Here is a 21,564-nt window from a genome sequence, read left to right as displayed (position 1 = left end):
ACCAATGTGGGCTTGAAACCATCAGTGTGAGGTAATTGTGGCCGGTCGAGACAGCTTCAACATGAATGAAACTGAAAGTAACGTCCTGTGAAACATGAGAAGTGAAGTACACGCACCAAGCAGCAGGCACATTCAAATTTTCTCCAGAAATATGTTTTTGTTTTTTGTTGTTTGTTATGCTGTCTGCATATATATGTGCACATGTACATTGCTGCTTATACCACATTATTACTATTATTATATATCATTGTTAACATTCCAATTATTAACATCAATATCATGCTATCATTACTATCTGTTATTATTATTAATATTATTATTATTGTGTACAATCAACTTTTACTAGAAGACCCTATTATATGCGTGCACTCACACACACACACACCCTAAAGTCTCATACACAAATGAGGATGAGGGCGTAGCAGGTAAGCCAGGAACGTAGGAGAAACAAGGTTTGCCAGGTCAACATGACAACATGAGTAAATTTCAGAAGAGAGTCAGTCAAACATAGTACCACCATCACACACACACACACACACACACACACACACACACACACACACACACACAGAGACAAAACGGGAAGAACAGGACACAGCGGAAGGGGAAAGCAGCAGAAACATTTTTTGGCCCTTAACTTTATTTAAATTTATGCAAATCTCTTAAAAAATACATTAACAGACAGTAACATGTTTATTCTGTAATTTTGTTTTATTTGCTCTATTTGAAATATTCAGATTGGCTGCACTATTTCATCAACTATCCATAATTTATGTATCTTTGTAAAAATTAAAAAGTTTTTTCCACACAATATGAATGGTGGTCATTGTCCCCAGGTAGAACTCAGCACCTGAACACAACACTTTTAAGATGCTGATGTGACAGAATTCTGCTCTCACTATGTTCAGCAGGGGGTTAGACTGGATTACACTTTAGTTACATAAAGCAGCTGCACAGGATTGGTGGCTCGAGTCGAGCATGCGCACAGCGACGCATTTAACAACATCACAAAGAACAGAGAGTTTACGGATTGAAAGTGCACAGAGTTTTTGAGGAAAGGAACAGCTTCCCGCGAAGAGAGGAGGTGAGTGTGCGTCCTCGCTGCTTGGCACGCCTCGGTTCTGTGTCTGTTGTGTTTTGCTTGTTGAGTGTGTGTGTGTGTGTGGTGTGTGTTGTAGGCCTAGTATACACATGCGCGAGTTACTGGCTATTTTCTCTGTGCATTTACGGGATTAGGGGCATCTGATGGAGTAGAGAGCTTGCAGGTGTTAAATGAAGTCTATCAGGAGCAGAGCAGCTCTCACACCGCCGCTACACCTACAGCTGGAGGCGACACGCCAACACAGTGACGGCGTCTCTACCGGGAACAAAATGTTCTGGGTCCAAACGTGAAGCTGCTGCTTTCTCACCGTCCCGAACCCCCAAGTCAGCCCAGTGCTGTAAAATCACCCAACAACCAGTAAGATCCTCTCGGTCAGGCTGCTGGTGTTATTGTAGAGGCTCTGAACCCGAACATCACTGACACAGAGTTTGTGTTTCACTCAGTTGAAGGGGACAGACTGAAGAGCTGAAGTCTGCAGGTCTCAGATCTGTTGGAAACTTGTTTCTACTCCTGTCTGTCCCCTGCTTCATCACTATCAGCGTGGCTGCTGGAGAACACACACACACACACACACACACACACACACACACACACACACACACACACACACTCTACTTTCTCTGTGAGGACACTCTATGAAGTGTGTGTGTGTGTGTTCAGACTTTGTGCTTATTGAAGTAAGAAGTGCACATTCAGCGTTTTGTGTGTTCAGTTTGATGGACAGTTTGATCAGAGTCTTTACTCACATGTGATTTTCAGCTTTGAGTGTTTAAATGTGCAAACGAGGCAGCTCCCTGCCATGTGTCTGTGTAGCTCTTGTTATCAGAACATCATGTACCACAAGTCAAACACTGTAGCCTTGTTCCATACAAGAGCTCAGCGGTGCTCAGCGTCAAAGACAAAACTTGTCCGAAAACCTTACTTTATTTATTTGTTTATTTATTTATTTATTTATTTCTCAAATAATGAACAATAATAGTTCTGTGTGTGTTGTCAGTAGATGGTCGGGATGTTAAAGACCAACAGGTCGAAGGTCAAACTGTGTAAACGCAGGGTTACATGCCAGATTCATGAGCTCATGTCTCACTATTGTGGATGGGCAATGTAACCTCAGGAGTCAAGCTAAGACAGTGACATAATGTTAGGCTGGTAAACATCAGGGAAACATAATATAACACAAATCATAATCATCTATCTTTTTCTAACTCTATGCACAGGCCCTTTAAGAAGGATCTGAAGTCATTTTCAAGCATGATGTTGTCCACCAACCCCAGGTTCATCTGTAGGGAAGACAGACTCTAACATTTGACACGTTGAGTGAAGTGAGCTTTGTATTAGATAGATAGATATTAAACCTTCATTTATAGTCAGTGATGTATCTGGGAATAGCATCCCCCCTAAGTGACTGTGTGTTTAATGAGTGATTGTCTAACCTAAAGAGCTGACATATTTCAGAGACATCTGGCATGGTGAATACCAGTAAACGAATCCTTGCTCCGAACCACATAGCATGTTTGTACCAGTGGTTCTTGAATGAGGCCCAGTGTCTGGGTTTTGCATATCTATCTCTACTGGTACTGAAGGATATGAAGCTACATAACCTGTTTTCACTGAAGGTGTTTGTTAAGGGAAACATGATGGTGTAGTGTTCACTGTGTATTGTATTTAGGTGTTGCTACAGCACTGGCGGCTTTGCAGCCATTTTGCCACCACTGTCTCCTACCAATCACAGAAGTGTTGCACAAGCTTGTTTTTTGAACAACTTTTCCTGCGAGGCTGAGAGTGTCAGGACAGTGCTCAGTGTGGAGCTGAAGCCTCTAGTTTATAGATGCACTACTCCCTGCCCTGAGGGGCCACTGAGCCTACTTTCATCAGAGCCAGGCATGCACACACACACACACACACACACACACACACACACACACACACACACACACACACACACACACACAGCCAGTTGCCAGGTTTGTTTTTCTTTCTCTCACCCTCACAAAAGACAGACTGGATTTTCTGTTTGGCTGGTGATGCTCACTGACCAACTGTGTGTGTGTGTGTGTGTGTGTGTGTGTGTGTGTGTGTTCTGGGGGGGTCACTAGAGTAGGAGGAGGACCTGCAGCTGATTGGATATTTATAACCGCCCCCAGATGTTCTGAATAAGTTTTTGATCGCACCTTAAATGCAAGTGCCCTTAAAGTGCAACCTAGAGTTAAACCAGGAGTCAACTGGTCTACAACCAGTGTAGAAACTGGCTGACGGTCATTTTGCCAAAGCGAGGAGCTGTGTCAGAGGAGTTACTGTATTTAAGATATTGTTTATGAAGCCTGTGTTGCTGTTGTGCCCATAGACATATATATATATATATATATATATATATATATACATAGACACTGCATTTGTCGCTTCAGCCCGTTGCTGAGATACGTCATCTTCGCCTCCATATTGGTCCGGGCAAGGCTGCCCTGTGAACAAATAGGAATAAACGGAATAAATGTTCGGTTTACATTAACAGTAACACTTCAGGACATGAACATGTTGACAACATGTTGATATAAAGTGAAACTCATCAGTTGGAACTCTGTGTACAGATCTGATATCTTTATCAGTATCTGATGTCTCTGAGCTGCTCAGATCAGTCAGAGCTGTTTCCTGCTGCGGCACCGCTTACATACTGATTCATGGTCATCTACAACTTGTGCCTGATGGTCTGCATCAAATACTAAATGTCTCCATACACCAGCCATGGTGTGTTTAATCCACAAGTCGCTGCCGACCTGTTGCTGCACCTGTACCTGCTGCTGTCACGCTGCATGTTATTGTTTCCTGTGCCCGTCTTCCTCTTCTCTCTGGGTTTGATGTCAGACTGGAAGACTTGTAGTGTTTAATACTGCCCTTGTTGGTCCTGGAAGAACCACATCTCCAGTACCTATGACATCAACAGTGCCTTTGGTAACTATGTTACTGTAGAAGAAGAAGCACTGGCAGAATTTTCAGGATTTTGGCATCGACTTGATAACGTGACTTGATAAGTCTCAGTTTTCATGACATCCCTTATCTACCATATTACAATTAAGCCACCTTGAATGAAGTGAAGAAAACAGACTCATGTCAGAGTTTCAACAATCAAATCAAAGAATAATTCAGTTATAACATTCAGTTAACATGTGAACCTCAGCATGAACATGTCACAGTCACATGGTCCTCTCTTACTGACTGCTGCTGTGTTTGTGACAGGATTCAGCTACTGAAACCCTTTTCAAGGGAGGGTTAGTTAATTTCAAAACTATTCAATGCCTTGTTAGAGTAAGCTGATTGATTGTGGCACAGGCTCAAACCATAGCCCAGCCCCCTCCCCAACTCAGTTACATCACACACTGGGTCAACATTCCAGTCTTTTCATAGACAGGACTCATCCATTCAAACATGTGGCATGTTAAACAATAAATGGCACTGAGGGAAAGACATTACAAACACACCTTCAGGTTTAGTGTCATGATCGGAACACAGCTGTAACTCTGTGTGGACATGTGCAATGTAACAGTGTTAGTGTCAAAATTAAAATTAAAATTATCAAAGTAAGTTCAGTTTGACAAATCCAGGCTTTTATTTAGTTGTTCATGTCCAAAGTGAATGATATAGAACAGACAAAAACGTGTTCTGCTGTTCATTTGAATCAGACCTGGGTTTTTGCTGCTGTAAGTTGCAGTTTGGTTGTTAAGGTCACAGTTAGACGTGTTTTGAATTGACCACAGGTAAGTGCTTTGACGTGTTAGCCGTGTTAGCTCCAGGCGCTCGATCACTGTCACTGAATCATAATCAATCCAAACAGGTCTCGCCTGTATGCCAGGAACAACAATAATAAATAGAAATAGTAAGAAGAAACTAAAGTTGTCTTCTAATCCTAACTGAAGCTTAGTGTATAAGGTAACTTTCACAATTTATTAGACTTAGAGGAGATCACTGAGGATTACCTGGGTTTTGTTGTGGAAGGTGGATTGGATCAGATTACCTCCTCCTTCGGTTCTGGTTTATCCTACAGAGAAACTATGAACTGAACACACCACTGTTTGGTTTAGGCGCATGTGCAGGGAGTATGAGAGTTATGATTTTATCTGGTTAGAGCATTTTTGAGGATATCAATGTGACATTGATCATTTATTAGTTTATCACTGAAATAAATTTCACAAACAAGCATTTTATCTCACTACTACTAAAGGCAAGGTACACATCAACATAACACGCTTCAATGACATAATTTGCATGAATGAAATGACAGAGAGCAAAACTATAAGTAAATCATTTACTGATGCTTTATAAATAAGTTATAAGACAAATAAAAACGTACTAACTAACAAATTTTTAGAAAACGACTGCAGATTTACAACTGCAGGTATGACGATTACAACCCTTTATTAATGACTTTACATGTAATAGTGCAGAGTCTGTTCAAAATGATGGGCACAGTTTATCTGACATCATTATTTATAGCGTTCAAACAGGGAGCAGACGGCGCTGCTGTTCTGTGGCCAGACATCTTTTTCATTTTATCCTCGTGCTCCAAACTTACATTTGCTTTCAAAAGTGGCTAAAAGTGTCTTTTTTTTCATCATCAGCACCAAAACAAACAGTATGCAAGATCTAAACTGAAAGAACTTAGGAACTTCCCCAGAACTCCATAAGTTCTTTCACTTTATATGGATATATATATACATAGGTACACATAGGTAGGTAGATACTTTATTTATCCCTTAGGGTAGGGGTTTTCAAAGTGTGGAAAAGTGAGCCGCCCCCCAAATCACAACATTAAACATATTTTATATTAGGCCTATATGAGGAGAAGTCTTCAGTTCATCATGTAACTGTGGACAAATTTAGGTGATTTAGCAGGTAATAAGGAAAACACTTCTCTGTGGAGCCTTGACATGGAGTCTCTCAAAGTTGTGCAGCACACAATATGCCACAAAAGAAGCTGCGTCCTTCTGAGGCTGTATTCTGATGCTCCCTCTGTAAGACAGGGCCCTGCGTCTTTGACTTGTGTTATTGATGCAGGGATGCGCTGTAGAAAGGAATAAACGTATCCAGGTGTCTCGGTGTGGTGACGGGTGGCAGTAATGGCTGAACGGGGGGTCGCTGCTCCTCACTGCTGTCTGTTGTGTGTTGTACAGAGATGAAGTTCCCTGTGGATCTCTTGGCTGATGTCGGTCAGGCAGAGCTGGAACGGTCGGCCCACAACTACATGAACAACCTCCTCTACAGCAGCCCTGATTCTCCTGAGCACCTCACCTTCTCTGACTCCACCCAGGTAAAACACAAGGCAGGCTGGACATCTGTCGTGACAGGGCTGTCTTTCCCTCATTTAGCGACCTTAAAGTTATAATCTGTAACTTTTCAAAAAATAAAACATCTAAAAACAACTACACCTTTGCTCTATATGTTGTTGAGTTGTGTTCTTACATTTCCACAAATGCTTCCATCAATACTCAAATATCTATCCTACGTTTTAGTTGTGGATATACTTCCATGTATACTTAACAGTCAACGTGCTGTTACTCCTTACACTATAGAGTTGTTCCCATTCCGATTTTTCAAATTAAAAGCTCAACAATCTGTCTGGAAAAATGACTTGTGTCGTGTAGAAAATAGATGATGACCTTGCTGACTTTACACCACTATAGTTTGATAACATGAAATCTGTGGAGTGGTTAAAAATGAGTTTCAGTGACTTCAACATGAGTGTGTATAAACTTTAACTGTATAGTAGGTGAGTAGTCGCTTATCAAGACCAAGCAGAAACAACATCTACAGTGGATTCAGAAAGTTTTCAGGCTCCTTCACTGTTATCACATTTTGTTATGTAGCAGCCTTCTGTGAAAATGATATGAGTTCACATCCTCCCTCATCAGTCTGCACTCGATAGCCCATAATGACAAAGTGAAAACAGAATTTTTTTGTTAATTTATTAAAAATGAAATACTGAGATGGTGGATAATGTCTGTGATTCATCAGCAAGTGTGTTTACATTACAATACATTAAAACACTCCCCCATACACTCTCTGAGTGTAAGAAAAGAAACAGGCTAAGATTAGAATGAAGTAATACTTAATAAATTATAGAATTATAAATATGGCCCTTGGATTCTGTACTATAATCAAAACCAGTGCTATCAGTGTATCTTTGTGCGAGTCCTGTGACCTAAACCCCTTGTGTTAGAATAAAATCTCAAAGTTGGGTTACTGGATGCATTTAACATCAGCCGACACCTCAGAGCAGGATGTTTAAATCTTATACTGATAAACCTCTGCTAGTTTCCAACCACCGACTGCACTGTTTCAGCAGAAACAACATATATCAGTTAAATCCTTCACATGGTTGAAGACTGATGTTTGTCCTCAGGTCACCATAGACATTTCTAGCGTGGGCTTCATCCCTCTGTATGGATCCAGTGATAGACAGAAGATCCTGGCCCTCTTCTCTCCCAGTGATCCACTCACTGCAGTTGCCCTGTACCTGCTCGACCGGTGGTGGACAGTGGACGATATTCTCAAGACGACAGATGCCGCTCGAGATGGAGCCATGGAGGTATGAGGAGATTTTTATCAGCTAGAAATCCACTGTCACAGTGTTCGTTCATTCATTCTGATCAGAGAGACCTGCTGCTGTCAGTGTCAGAGTCCAGGTGCAGTCCAGAAAGACTTCCTGAAGACCTCCTGAAAATGGAGTTCACTAGATTCAGTAAAGTCTGGAGCAGCACCGTGATGTGTAAAAGGCACTCATGAGGCCTAAAAGGCTCTTTTTTGGGGGGGGGGGGGGTTGTTACCATCGGTGTATGAATCAGTATGTGATGGACATGAACTGTTTATAGATCAAGTATTGTATGAATGTAGGTGTGAATGGGTGAATGTGCCTAGTAGTATAAAGCAAGTGGTCGTGGAGACTAGAAAAGCTCTATATAAATGCATCCATTTACTGTTTCTTCTTGTGACTACACTAAGAGATGGAGCACAACATCCACAGCCTCACTCTGTGCAGTTTTAGAGAAAAAGAAGATCTCAGAACATCTCTGTGTTTCTTCAGGTTCTTCATTAAGCTGCAACCAAGGTGAATTTAGTGGTAGTTATGTGTAGGTTAATGCTGCTGATGACTGGGTGTACTTCTTGGAGTCCCTGTTTCAGTGCTTCAAAATGGCTTTTTGTTTTAGACTGATTAAGCAGAAACTGAGAACTTTTTATGTGAGGAATAACATGTTTTTCTATGTGTGTCCCTCAGGTGGAGACAGTAGGAGAGAGACTAGTTTTATACATCCTTAATCGTGTCATCTATAGAGCTAAGGAGATGAGCTCTGACGAGCTTCCCTTCCTCTGCCATGGAGAAAGAGATTATGCAAAAATCCTCTGGAGTAATGGAGAGGCTGTTGGCTTCTATTCAGTAAAACCCTCAGGTAATTTATATGAAGTTAAAAACATTTATCTCCATAGATGATACAGTAGGGTCCAAAAGTCTGAGAAAGTATCAGACTTTTGGACCCTACTGTTCCTCAAATGTTGTTTTGTTGTTTGGTCTGTAGTTGGCTTCCTGTTGGTCTCTATAATGAAGAACAAGCAGATTTAAGGGGTTCAGTGTGAGTGCTGATGATGATCCTTCTGCTGAATCTGCTTACTGCACAGTTGTTTCGAGACTGTTTGAGACTGTTCATCCCAAAAAGTATTAAATACATTTGTATCCACACAACACCTGGTTTAATCCATGTGCGGGAAAGTGTGTGTTTCTGCCAGTGTCCTCAGGATTAAACCCTTTTCTCTCTCTTGCAGGTAGTTTATGTAACTCTTATTCAACCAGGAACTACCAGCTCCCTGTGATGGACTCCATGTATGTTAGAAAGTGTCAGCGTGGTAAAGGCTTTGGTCTTCAGATGCTGGAGGACTTCGTGCTCAGTTTCAAAGAGGATTGTCTGGGGCTGAGGTACCCCATCACAAAATCCATGTATAAAGGTACACAAGTCAGGTCACCCTTCCGCTTGCATTACCTTACTGATATGTAGAAGCATGAATCTCTTTTTATGAACTCCTCTTTGTCCCTAGTGTGTGAGAAGTACCTGTGTCAGTACCCAGGAGACACGGACCTGCTGTGGGAGGTGGAGAGTGTAGGCGCACTCAACCAGAGGACCAATATCGCCAGCAGGATCCAGACCATGGCCCTGAGTGGTAAGCAAGAAGAAAGACTGTAGAGCTGGACCAATAACTCGGCCAGGACGTTATGATTTGACACCGTATAGGTTATATTTTCAGCCGTCTTAAAATACTCAAATGTTCAAATGAAAACCGTAAAATGATTTGACACATTTTCCGTTAGTGTACTTATTCAATTGCTGCATGTCATGTTCTGTTTCTCAGCTGTATCCAAGAGCCTCTCACTCACAGAGGAATCACTTGAGATTACTGAAGTCACTGAGAAGCGTTTGGAGAGGCAGGCACTTACCAGACAGATAAAAGAAGCTGAATCTATGGAATGCACAGTTGAAATTGTGGTACATTAATTTTCTTCCAATTTGAGAAACATTTGTTTGAGAAACAAATTGTTTTTACAAGTGAAAGTAATCTGTGTGATTGTGATTCGCAGGAGGAGGTGACAGTACTGAGAGTTACCAGAGGTGAGCATTTCATCATTTTACATCTACATTGTAAACTTTCCCTTGGATTCCCCAGTGAGTGTATTAGAGTATGTATTTCATTTAATGTAATCATGGACAGTTTCAGAGGCTGAGGACGTGCCTGTTGCCGTCGGCGGTAGGAGTAGTGGCTCAAAACAAAGGAACATCACAGAAAAGACCCCAGAGGACAAATCAGAAAAGGTCATCAGGTCTGTATGAATTAAAGCACATGGCTACGAAAAACATCACAAATGCATTTATATTAGGGAATTAAGAATTTCCATTTTAGGTGCTTTTGAGTTTAATCCAAAGTCAAATGTCAGTAGTCTTGTGTTAGGGCCATTTTATCATTTAAATAACCCATCCTTGAAGCGTCTGCTTTTGTTTACACAGCGTAATTGAAGAAAAATGGTTTGGGACACTGTAAATAAAATACTATGTTGTAGAGTAGATGCATACATTGAAATTTCAATTCACAACACCTGAACCAGTAAGAAAAACAATTAGAAATATAGCTGCAATTATCAGGGTCCAAGCAGCTCGTGAGCATTTCAATAGAATAGAGTAATTATAATAGAATTTAACTGCTGTTGAATGTTTGCTTAATCATGACTGAAACTCTTTAACCTGGAAATGTTGTGAATGCAGTAAATATTATAGCAAGATTATGAATATCATTCAGGACTCACTGTTCGTTTTATCTAAACACTGTCTGAGATCTACCATCTAGAGAATGTCTGTTATTAGTTTTGGTAACATTTGAATGAAGACTTGTGGAAATATCTGTTCATTGATTTTACATATTTGAAAAAAACATAGAGTGATGGACGTTTGAATCGACCATAAGCTACAGTGAAGCAAACTTTCATCATCATTCGCTGGATGTGCTGAAAACATCTCAGCTGTGTAGGATGTTTCTGTAATTAGTCACGCCCACTTTAATCAATCATTACCAAATTTTATTCATAGACTGAGCAATGACCATAGATCATATGAACTGAATTTTGTATGAATCCATTCAGCTGAATCTGAGATATAAACTTTTAGCATTTGTACATTGTTCACAATAGCATCAGCCAATTTTGATTTATGAGCATTTGTGTAAAATTGATCTTAACAACCAGGTTTAAAAGTTTACTTTTTAAAAATACATTGACTAAATGAAATTCATCAGCATTAGGTTTGACTGTAGCCCAAGCCGTTTTCCAGAAAATGGCCCTATTGCACTGTTATAGTGCCACAATTAGTTTTATGTTACTAGTTTTTGTGCCTAAGTGGGTGGAGTTTGAAACCAATCTATTAAATTTCATGAGTTTTTCTCTTGTAGTTTTTCCTGCACGAACACTTTCAAAAGGGAAAAATAAAAAGAAAGAATGAAAGGAGCACATTAGTTCCTGATACCAAGCGACTTTCTAATCTGTCATGACTGTGGAAAGGCATCGTGCCAGTATCTCATTTTGAGTGGTTTATTTTTCTCTATTCTCTATCTGTTATGTGTGGTCGTCACACCGTGAAATAAATTATACAATACTTGAAATTAACAAGTGATATCTAACATGATTTAGAATCGAGGATATTGAAGCAGAAACTCCCAGAGAGCAACAGGGGAAGAAGGTACACGATGTCCCTGAGCTGGAGCAGACTGAGGTGAGCTAGTTGTTATCGGCATGCTTGTCTCCGTACCCAATGCGGCGACTTGTTTATGATGCAATTTGTATGTTTATTTTTAGGGGATGTTCAGTGTGGCCGCTGAACAACAAGGTGAGGATGTAGTTGATACTGTACCTGAAGATGAAGACAAACCAGCCACTGTCCTTGACCTAGAAGAAGCCGATGTTATAGCTACACCTATGACTGAGAAGCCACAAGCAGACGATGCCACACAGGATCTGAAAAATGACTCACAAATTACAGTTGAGAATATGGCATCAGAAATTGAGGAAGAGTGTCAGGAGGAAGACGTGGAAGTACTGGCATCCTCGGAAGAACTTATAGAGGAACACACGGAAGCAGAAACTCTGGAGAAAGTGGGGAAAGAGCGAACGGAAATGAAGGTTTCCGATGAAAAGTCAGAAGAAAGAATCGCACGACATGATTTAAGTCTGTCAACACATACAACGTCAGAGGACATCGAAGCTGAAAAAGCTGTTGTAAAGGTTACAAAAGGTGTGCGGAATGAAACCCACAGACGGAGATCTCAACAGCACAGCAAGCCGCTGGAGGCAGTGACGGAGGAAACTACAGCCCAGGAAGGAGGGAAAATTTTGAGGCGAAGAACTGTTTCGAGCGCTCCCACACCCAAACGCAAGTATACCAGACACAGCCGGAAAATATGTAAAGAATTAGAGAAAGAGATTGATGATGTGGCAGGGGAGAATGAAGGTTCTACAACTGGAGTAGTGGAGGAGTTAGCTGTAGCTGAGAGAAAAGAACAAGAAGAAGTGACCTCCACAGAAGAGGATATAGTTACTGTGGGAGACTTATCAGAGGATAAAAATCAACATCAGGAAGACGAACGACTGACAGATGAAGAGGAGACTAAGAATCCAGAGGAGCCAGGGCTGGAAGACAGTTCTGCAGAGCGTCCAAATACAGCAGAGACTGCACTTCAAAAGGAAAATGAGGATGAAAAAGTAACAGAACAAAAGGATGCGGAGGTAGAAGCATCACTGATACAGGATAAACAAGAGGTCTCTGATGAGGAAATGGAGGAGCCCCCTGTTGTACAGAGGAGAGCTGTGAGAGGCAGACCCAGAAAACAAAGAACAACCCGTCAGAATCAGGAAGAAGAGCAAAGACATGAAGCTGGCCTGAGTGCAGGAGGTTCTGCTGAAGAGAGGGATGGACAACAGATGGAGGAACGCCACAGGGTAGAAAAAGAGGAGACTGTTGACAATATAGAAGAGATATTTTGTGACTCTGTAGTGATAGAAGCTACAATTCCAAAGGCAGAGGAAGCAGCGGAGGATGTTTTAGCTTTAACTGAGATGAACACGGAGGAGAGCAAGGAGGTGCAGGAAGAAGAAAAGACAGAGGAAGAGACAGACATTGTTTCAGCGATGGAAGCAGATAAGGAGGAAGAGGCAGACGGCGTCTCTGGTTCAGGAACAGTGATACCCGATGAAGTTCAAGAGGAGGCCGGCGTGCGAGGAGCTGAGGAGCCTCAGGACAGGGAGGCTGGCTCTGAAATCCCCAAGCTCCAGAAAGCCAGTGTCATCTTAGTGGACCTAAAAACAACTAGGCATCACCTTAGTGTGACGGAGGCAGAAGAAAAAACCTTTGATGGAGAGTGTGCTGCTCCAGAAATGGAACAGACGGAGCTGATTGCAGCAAAGGAACAAACACCAGACCCAGAAATGCTAATGTTGGAAGAGGAGGATGGAGGGAACCAGGGAAACATTACAGAAGAATCTGTAGATGTCGCTGCAGAGGTAGAGACTGTTAGGAAAGAAGAGCTTGAGGAAAATATTGAGGAAGCACCGGTTACTGAAACAAAAGTACTCCGAAGTGGAAGAAAGACCACCGAAGCAAGCTGCAAGTCCAGAGGGCGAAGCAACCAACAGCAGAAGGAAGACAACATAGGTGAAGATACTATTGAAAAGGAGGTGGATGAAACAAACACAAGCAACTTTGAGGTTGAAGGAGAGATGGGCGCTGTGGCAAAGGATGCAGTAACGGTAACAGTTCCAGTGGAGGAGATATGTGCAGATACAGACGTTCAGGATACAGGGGTAGAGGAAGAAAAGGTAGTCAAGGAAGCAGCCGTGGAAAAAACAAATGAAGAGAGAGCGGAACAAACGGAGGAGGTAGCAGCAAAGGTTACTGAGGAAGCTGCTTCTGAAAGAGAGGGGATTGTCGAGTCAGAAATGGATGTACAGGAAGGGAAGGCTGTGGAAGAGGAAGGAGAAAATGTAGGGGAGAACCAATCAGAAGTCACATCCAAGACATTTGCAGAAGGAGAAGCCCCAGAAGAGGGTGGAATCGTGGTGGAGAAGAAGGAAGTTGTTACTGTAGAAGTGGAAGAAGGAGTGTCAGAAAAAGGAACACTGTCAATGACTGAAGAGGAGGAAAACACAGTTGGAGTTCCAGCTGCTGCAGATGATTTAGTACAAGGAGAGACTGACCCTCCATTAGCCAAACCTGACACTGACTCAGCTCTGCTTACGCCCAGTGAAGAGGAGGCAAAACCTTCAACTGGGGATCAACAGAGTAAAGAAAAGACATCCCTGCTTTCTGATCTCCAGAGAGTGACTGTGGTATTAGTAGACCTTAAAAAAGTCCATCATGAAGTCCAGGAAGAAAGCGCAGCTGTTGAGGAGGGTGTTCTGCTAGAAAAGGCTGATGCCGAGGCAGAAGAGGAGCAAAGGGGAGGAACAATGAAAGAGGAAGAAACGGTGGCAGAGGAGCATGTTCCTGGTTCCCCCCTGCAGCTGGAGAAGGTGGTAATGGATGAAGAAGGGTTGGAGGAGAACGTGAAAGATGTAGTCACAATACAGGAAGACACAAGTGTGGGGAGTGTTGAGGAGACGGAAGCTAAAAATGTTGATGAGGAGGAGGAGGAGGAACTTAAAGTCACTGAGATGAGAAAACGGAGAAGTAGAAAACAAGCAGCCAAAGTCACACCAAGACACAGATCAGGAAGAAGCAGGCAGAGACAGGAGGAAGAGGAAGTGGCTTCAGAAATTGGAGAAGAGGAACCAGTAATTCAAGTCAGAGTTCTGAGAGGGGGAAGGAAGTCTATCCCTGTCGCTCAGAGATTTACAACAACAAGCACCCAAAAGCAACTCCAGGAAGAAGAGAAAGAGGAAGGAGAGGGAATAAAGGGATCTACAGGAGTTCAGGAAGGAGAGGCAGAAGAAGAAGAGGAATCTATTGAGAAACAGCACACAACTCAACAAGTAGAAAATATAGGACCAGAAATGGGTGTAGAGAAAGCAGATACCATGGCAGAGGAAGCTGTCGCACAACCAGATGCTCCAGAGGAGGGACAGGTGGAGAACACGGAGGCTCCAGTAGCACAAATCGCAGAAACTGCAGCTGGAGAAAATGCACAAAAGACACTGTTGGTGGCAAAGGATGACGAGGCACAAGGTGTTTCTGAGGAGGTGGAAGCTTCGGTTTCTGAAACGAGAATCCTTAGAGGTGGGGAAAAGGCGGTGAGAGCTACACCACGAGGCAAAGCCACTAAAAGACAAGATGATGAGCAAGAGGTGGAGGCAGCCAGAGGGAAAAGCACAGAAGAAGGTGAATCAGCAGTAGAGACGAGAGTTTTGAGAAAGGGAAGGAGGTCTGCTCCTGCCACACCGAGATATAGATCCAAAAGAGCCCGCACACAGTGTCAGCAGGAGGAAGTAACTTCTCCGGCAGAGGAGGCTGAAGGCGAGGAAGAAGAGGCAGGGGAGAAATCGCCTGAGGAGAGAGGAGAGAAGGCTGAGGAAGAAGGGAAGTGTATAGAAACGGAGGTGGAGAAAAAGAAAGGTTTGGAAGAGGAAGACATTGAGAGTGCAGCTGGAGGAGGATCTGTTGTGGGAGATGCAGAAAAGACAGACACCCTGACAGAGGAAACAGCAGTGCTCAAAAAGGAGGATAGAAGAGTGACAGCTGTGGATGAGACCGGTACAGACACAGTCCACTTTTCATCGGCTGAAGTAGCAGGGGCAGATTCTGCTGAGGAAGAGGAAACCACAGTCATAGAAAAATCTACTGCTGCTACAGAAGTGGGATCTGACACTACCACTGCAGAAGAAGAGGCACTAGTTGAAGGTCCAGTTGTAACAAGAGCTCTTAGGAGCAAAACAAAAGCTTCAAATGCCACACCATCACGAGGATCAAGGAGACAGAAAGACCAAGGAGGAGTGGAGTCTCAGCAGCAGGGAGAGGAAACACTGGAAGACGTGGATCCATTGACTGATGATACAGCTGAAAACAGAGAGCTAAACGTTAAGGAACAAGCAGACATGAAAGAAACATCATCTACGGGAGAGGAGGCAAAGCCTCCAGCTGAAGATACTGCAGAGAACCAGGCTAAGGAAAAAGCTGAACCGATATACAGCAGAGAGCTAGAGCCAGCTGCTGAAGAGCCAGCAGCAGAAGATATGGAATCAGAAGAGGACTCTTCCTCAGATGAAAGTAAAGAAGATCAAACTGTGGACTCCGTAGTAGAAGTCAGAAATCTCAGGAGAATCAAAACTGCAAACAAAGAAGAGGACAAAGCAGAAGAAATCCAACTTCCAAAGCGAAGGTCCATACGAATACGACCAATAGTGGATTACAGGGAAAACGAGGAGGAGGAGGAGGGGGGTGAGGCTGAGGCAGCCACTGTGAGGGAGGTAGAGGTTGAAGTGGAATCAGATGAGGATGATGACAACAAGAAAGCTGAATGTTCTGCTGATGAACAGATAGAGAAGCTCGAGGAAGATGATAAAAATGAAAACTTAGGGAAAGACACAGGGGCTATTGAGCGTACTAGTGAAAAGGGGGATATCCTCAGTTTAGAATTAGATACAGATGAAGAGGCAGAGACAGCAGTTTTAAACCAGGAGGATGAGGATGATGAGCAGGATATTTCAGAGGAGGAGGTGGAGCCTATAGTGATTAGCAAGAGAGTTTTAAGAGGGAGGTCAGTTCCCTCTGTGATTATAACACCCCAGGCTAAACCCAGACGTCGCAGAGTTAAAGTTCAAAAAGCAGAGGAGTCTGATAAAGAAAAGAGCCATGAATCCGCTCAGGAGAGACGTCCTCGCAAGAGAAAATGTACTGAAGTAACACCAACTCGCAAATCTAAGCGTCACAGCAGAGTTTAGGGTGTTCTGAATACTATGGTTGACATTGACACCAAAATACACGAAGTGTACAGTCATAAAACTGGCAAAAAAACCCCCAAAAAACAAACATATGTAATGTTTTAATGCAAGCAGGCTCACAACGTACAGAGTTTCACTCGGTTTGGGATGAACAGTAGCAAAAATGTTAGATACTGTACATAATGCTGTGTAACTGGCATTACTGATTCAGCTCATGGATTCGATGACCTTTCTCTACTTATGCTACTGTTGCACTACGTTTTAGTGTTAAACACGGGCTGTCATAGACCTGTCCAGGTGGCTATAGATAATGGTGAATGGTATTATTTTGTAATTGTTACTTGTGACTTAATTGTGTCCACTGCTCTGCCAAAGTTACAGATTCTTGCTTTAAAGCCAGTATGACTACAATTTAAAAAATTTGCCTCTGAGCGTGGACCACGGGCCTGACCCAGGGACAGACCGAAACCTACGCCATCGTGATCATCAAGGACTCTATGATCAAATACAAATTGTATACAATCGGTGTGCTTCCAAGCATTCTCAATTTATTCATTAAAAAACGTGAGATATCCAATATAGATCCAAAGAGATCCAAATATAAATTGGAAGGAAGTTCTTATGCTTAGTTGAGGTGGAAAAATTGGTTTATGAATGTAAGCACAAAGTGACAGTGTGCAAAGGAAAGGAAACAGATCATGACATACATGAAGAATGTATGTATGTCGAACTTCCACTGAAGAGACAAGAAAGAAAAAGTAACAGACCAAAACAGAGCGGTGCGGGATGATGAGATTGTAATGTTCCTCAAATGAACACAAAGCAAACAGAAACGCTATATTTCCATCATGTTCTCTACATTTTGTTTCACAAGGTTTGACAGTTGCTCTTTTAATTGCATAATTTTGTCACACTCCTCCTACAATGGTTTAATGGCACTTGACTAGAAAATTAACTCCACCAGCTGTTTATCTTGATGAACCCACTCCAAATGTTCTCACAACATGGAAACATAATTTCGTTCACATTTTCTTTCGATGAATTTATTTAAATTTTCAGAATTTGTGTTACATTTGCATGAAAATTCACTTAATATGCCTTTAAAAGAGCCTAATGGCTCAGACTTGATCTTCGATATACTTGTCACCGGTATGCAGGAGAAACTAAACACCACCGTCACTGTGTGTTGTTAATCCTCAGAACAGTGCAGCCATGTTCAGACTGACAAAGCTCAGTCAAAAAATCCAGTCTCCTCATTTCAGTGAGATGTAGTGACATCCTGTGAGAGCAGTGCATGGAGCCTCTTTGGGTTGGTGACGGAGAGGCTCTGGCAAAAAAAAAACACATCCAGCTAAAAGGTTGGACCTGACTTTTTCTGAATATCCCATCATTCGACAATACACTGGCTAACCAAATATGTCCAAGCACGCTATGATCATTTTCCAGAGTTGTCTTACAGTATTATCTGATGATCCTAGCCTATCCTAACCTTCTTTAGAAACGTTCTTTAATGTTCATTTTCAGTATTGGAAGATTATGATGTACAGTTAAAGAGGTTCTACAGACATTAAGATGTCAGTTGACCTGTTTAAGGCAGCCGTTTGCCACAGCTGTATAAACTCTGCCCAAACCAAAGAAATATATTTTAGACCCACTATTGAAGGTCTTGTGTCTCGGCAACTTCATTATTAATAAGAATTTTTTAAGTGTTTTTGCCTTTTCCTGGTTTGTACGTAATCATCAATTGACTTTTTCATTTAAAACACCAGGTTTGATTACAAGCAGAGTTTCTTCACACAAATACAAATACACATGGACAAAATCTAATGGGGCCACACTGAATTTCTTTTGACTGTTCCTTAAAAAGCCATAATTTGCATTTTAATAAGAATTCTATACAAGTTGCGAAATAATATTTTTATATTGTAAATATTTTCTTATATTTCATTTAAGATGTGAATGTCAAGTGGCTGAAGATCATGTTTTATGCACATACAGTGCATTCAGAAAGTTTTCAGACCCCCTTTTTCACATTACAGCTTTATGCTAAAAGTCATTTAATTTAATTAATCCATAATCAATATACACTCAATACCCCATAATGACAAAGCCAAAAGAGAATTTTTGACATTTTTTGAATAAAAGACCAGCACTACATCCACAAATGACTGAGTGACTGACTGAGTGAGTGATGAAGTTACACCATTGTCCGAGTGTTGGACTTTTCTCTTGAGAGACCTGACAGTGGCTGTCCACCAGCAGTCCCCATTCAACCTGACAGAAGAAGAAGAATGACAGAAAATTCACAAATCCAGGTGTGTAAAGCTTGTCGCATCATTCCCCAGCCAAAACTGCTTCAACTAAGTACTGACAAAACTTCTGTCAATGTGCTATTTCACTTTTTTCTTTTGTATTAACTTGCAAACATTTAAAAAATTCTGTTGTCACTTTGTCATTATGGGGTATTTAGTTTAGATTGATGAGGGAAAAAGTTAAATGAATTTAGGCTGCAACATAAAATGTGAAACATGGTCTTTCTGAATGCACTGAATGTATAACTTGTTCTTGCTTTGCAACTCTGCAGAACTCAGGTCTTAATATTAACACTCTTTATTTTAATTTCTCTTATTTTAAAAACCTCAGACGTGTTACACTTTTAACTAACTTTGTGAACTAAGCATTATACCCTGAGGTTGATTTTATCAATACATCGTGTAGCCGGTCTCCTCAGTCATGTTTTAATTATGTGATATTTAGTCCAAATTAAACCTTGTGTTATTAACGTTTGTTTAAGTGTTGATTTTGTTGTTTATGTCATTTGGAGCTTGGAAGCTAGCATTAATTTAGCTGTGTGATCTTTCATAAATGTATTTTGTTCTTCATAGCAGACACCATTTATGTCAGAAGGCAACAGCAGTCATTTAATTTGATTAACTAACCCTAAAACTCTATTTTTCTTTTAGTAATGTTTTCTGTGGACTAACTTTTCTCTGTAGTTATTTTTCCATGAACTGAATTTCCTATTTTTGTGGCAAATAAAGATTTTCTGAAGGTAGTATTTCAAGTATTTATTTGCTTCTTGGGGGAGGGGCACCAACCAACCTTCTGTTTTCAATAACAGTTCTGAGCCAGCAGCATCACAGGTTTAAGTAGCTGCAGTCTGGGCTTGGGCTTCTTCAGTCATCAAGTGAACAGCAGATGTTGAGTTAGCTGTAGAGTAGTTATTGTGTGACAAAACTCTATAAGCTGTGAGGTCATGAAAATCACTGAACTTTATTTTTTACTGTAACTAGTTTACATTATGAGGAATAGGTGTAAAAACATTAGTTTGTGGAAACATTACGATATTGAGTAAAGTAACTGACCCTATTTAAGGTTTCTCACATTGAGTAGCAGACCGTTGTTTCTGAAAATGTCAAACATTTGCTTCAAGGAGTTTGAAAAGCTTTGGTTTGTAGAAAATATATCTGTTGTTTTAGCCCAAACTGGAGTTATGCGGTCAACTAAGCAGCAGCTGGCAGTGTTGTTTGACGCTCATGCTACACTTAGCTTTGTGCTTTGTTTCTCCCCCTGCTTGTGGAAGTGAAATCTGCGAGAGTTCTGGGAGATGGAAACTTGTTAATAGGATGCAGCACTGAAGTGCAGGTGGAGAAGGTAAAGAGAATGCCTAGTGTTGGTAAAGTCAAGGTGTCCATGGTTGTAAGAGTTGGAGAAAAGAAGTTCAGTGGTCATAAGGAAGTGATTTCTGGGGTTCCCCTCAGTTTAATGGTGGAGACCCTTAGGGTGAGGAATAGTGCAGTGGAAAGTGAAGAGAATGACAAGGGGAGTAGATAAATAGAGACTGAAACCATCTAGATAGAGTTAGAGGAAAGTGAACTGCCAAAGGAGGTGTAATTTGGAATTCTATGGAATAATGTATGAGAATATATACCAAAACCTGTGAAGTGTTTCAAATGCCAGGAGTTTTGGCATGTAGCCAAAGTGTGCAAAGGAAAGAGAAGATGTGCTAGGCTAGGTGTGGGGAACATGAGCATAGGGAGTGTGGAGAGGGAGTGAAGCCAAATTGTTGTAGAGTGGAGGTGGTCACAGTGTAACTTATGGGGGGTTGTGAAATGTTGAAAAAAGAGGTGGAGGTGCAACAGACAAGGGTGAAGGAAGAAATCTCATATGCTGAGGCAGTTAAGTTTGCAGGACAGGATCAAGGAGGAAAGATGTAACATAGAACAAGTGACAGCAAAAGAACAGCAAGAGAAGAAGAAGAGAAGAAGCATGAATAGAGGAGTAATAAAATGCAACAGATCAAATCTAAAACTGGAAGGATTCAGATCATTGTAAAAGCTAGAACACCATTTGGATATGGTAGGCTTCAAATGGGAAGAAGTAAATGATGAACTTAGGATGCAGTACTTTTAATGCCTAAATCTAACCAAGTAGTTTTTGTGCCTAAACCTAACCAAGCCATGACCATTATTATAGTAACCACGGCGACAGAAAGGAAAGAGAAGAGAAAGGTTTTGGCAAGAGATATGGGCATATACAAGAGTTTGGAGCATCAGTGGTGTGTCATGTAAGACCTGTCTGGATATTGGAAAATCCACGTGTAGATATGGAACTACTTAAGATTAAACATAAGTATAAGAATAAGAAAAGCGATTTAGCCAGTGAATATTATAGTTATAGGGACCGAAAGTATAAAGACAACATACATATTTCTACAGATGGATGAAAGGATCCAGAGACAGATGCAACAGGGTTTGCAGTTGCTGTGCCTAGCTATCAAATGGGATATAATAATAATAATAGAATGTCAGATTGCTTGAATGTTTATAGTGTGGAACTATATGCCATGTTGATGGCACTACAATGGATTGAACAGGTTAGTTGTTGTAGTATAGTCATTAGTAGTGATTTGGTGTCAGCTAGAAGTCATCAGGATTTGCTTTATGAAATACTGATAGCTAATTCAAGAATAACTAGTCAAAGGGAAGATATCACATTCATGTGAGTTCCTGCA

At 41.4% G+C, this 21,564-nt stretch overlaps 1 protein-coding gene across 1 annotated transcript; it reads left to right on the top strand.

Moving 5' to 3' along the window:
* The first annotated feature begins 972 nt into the window (after nt 1-972).
* LOC111647999 (uncharacterized) lies at nt 973-19,605 on the top strand. The gene is made up of 11 exons (XM_023397731.2): nt 973-1,084; nt 6,265-6,401; nt 7,494-7,679; nt 8,367-8,538; nt 8,909-9,088; nt 9,179-9,301; nt 9,491-9,624; nt 9,717-9,747; nt 9,848-9,956; nt 11,313-11,394; nt 11,478-19,605. Exons 2-11 carry the CDS (start codon nt 6,267-6,269, stop codon nt 16,548-16,550), a joined length of 6,225 nt encoding a protein of 2,074 aa, XP_023253499.1. The 5' UTR covers nt 973-1,084; nt 6,265-6,266; the 3' UTR covers nt 16,551-19,605.
* Nucleotides 19,606-21,564: the final 1,959 nt, after the last annotated feature.

The sequence above is a fragment of the Seriola lalandi genome, unplaced genomic scaffold (genome assembly GCF_002814215.2).
Source record: "Seriola lalandi dorsalis isolate HSWRI2012SDOR001 ecotype SW California unplaced genomic scaffold, Sedor1 jcf7180002054883, whole genome shotgun sequence".
Taxonomy (NCBI): domain Eukaryota; kingdom Metazoa; phylum Chordata; class Actinopteri; order Carangiformes; family Carangidae; genus Seriola; species Seriola lalandi.
Note: the sequence above shows the minus strand (reverse complement) of the source record. Positions and strands in the feature narration are given on the sequence as shown.

Coding starts and splice junctions, on each gene's coding strand:
- LOC111647999 (XM_023397731.2), top strand. CDS start 6,267: ATGAAGTTCCCTGTGGATCTCTTGGCTGATGTCGGTCAGGCAGAGCTG. Junction 9,302..9,490: donor CCAGACCATGGCCCTGAGTG/GTAAGCAAGAAG, acceptor TCTGTTTCTCAG/CTGTATCCAAGAGCCTCTCA. Junction 9,957..11,312: donor AAATCAGAAAAGGTCATCAG/GTCTGTATGAAT, acceptor AACATGATTTAG/AATCGAGGATATTGAAGCAG.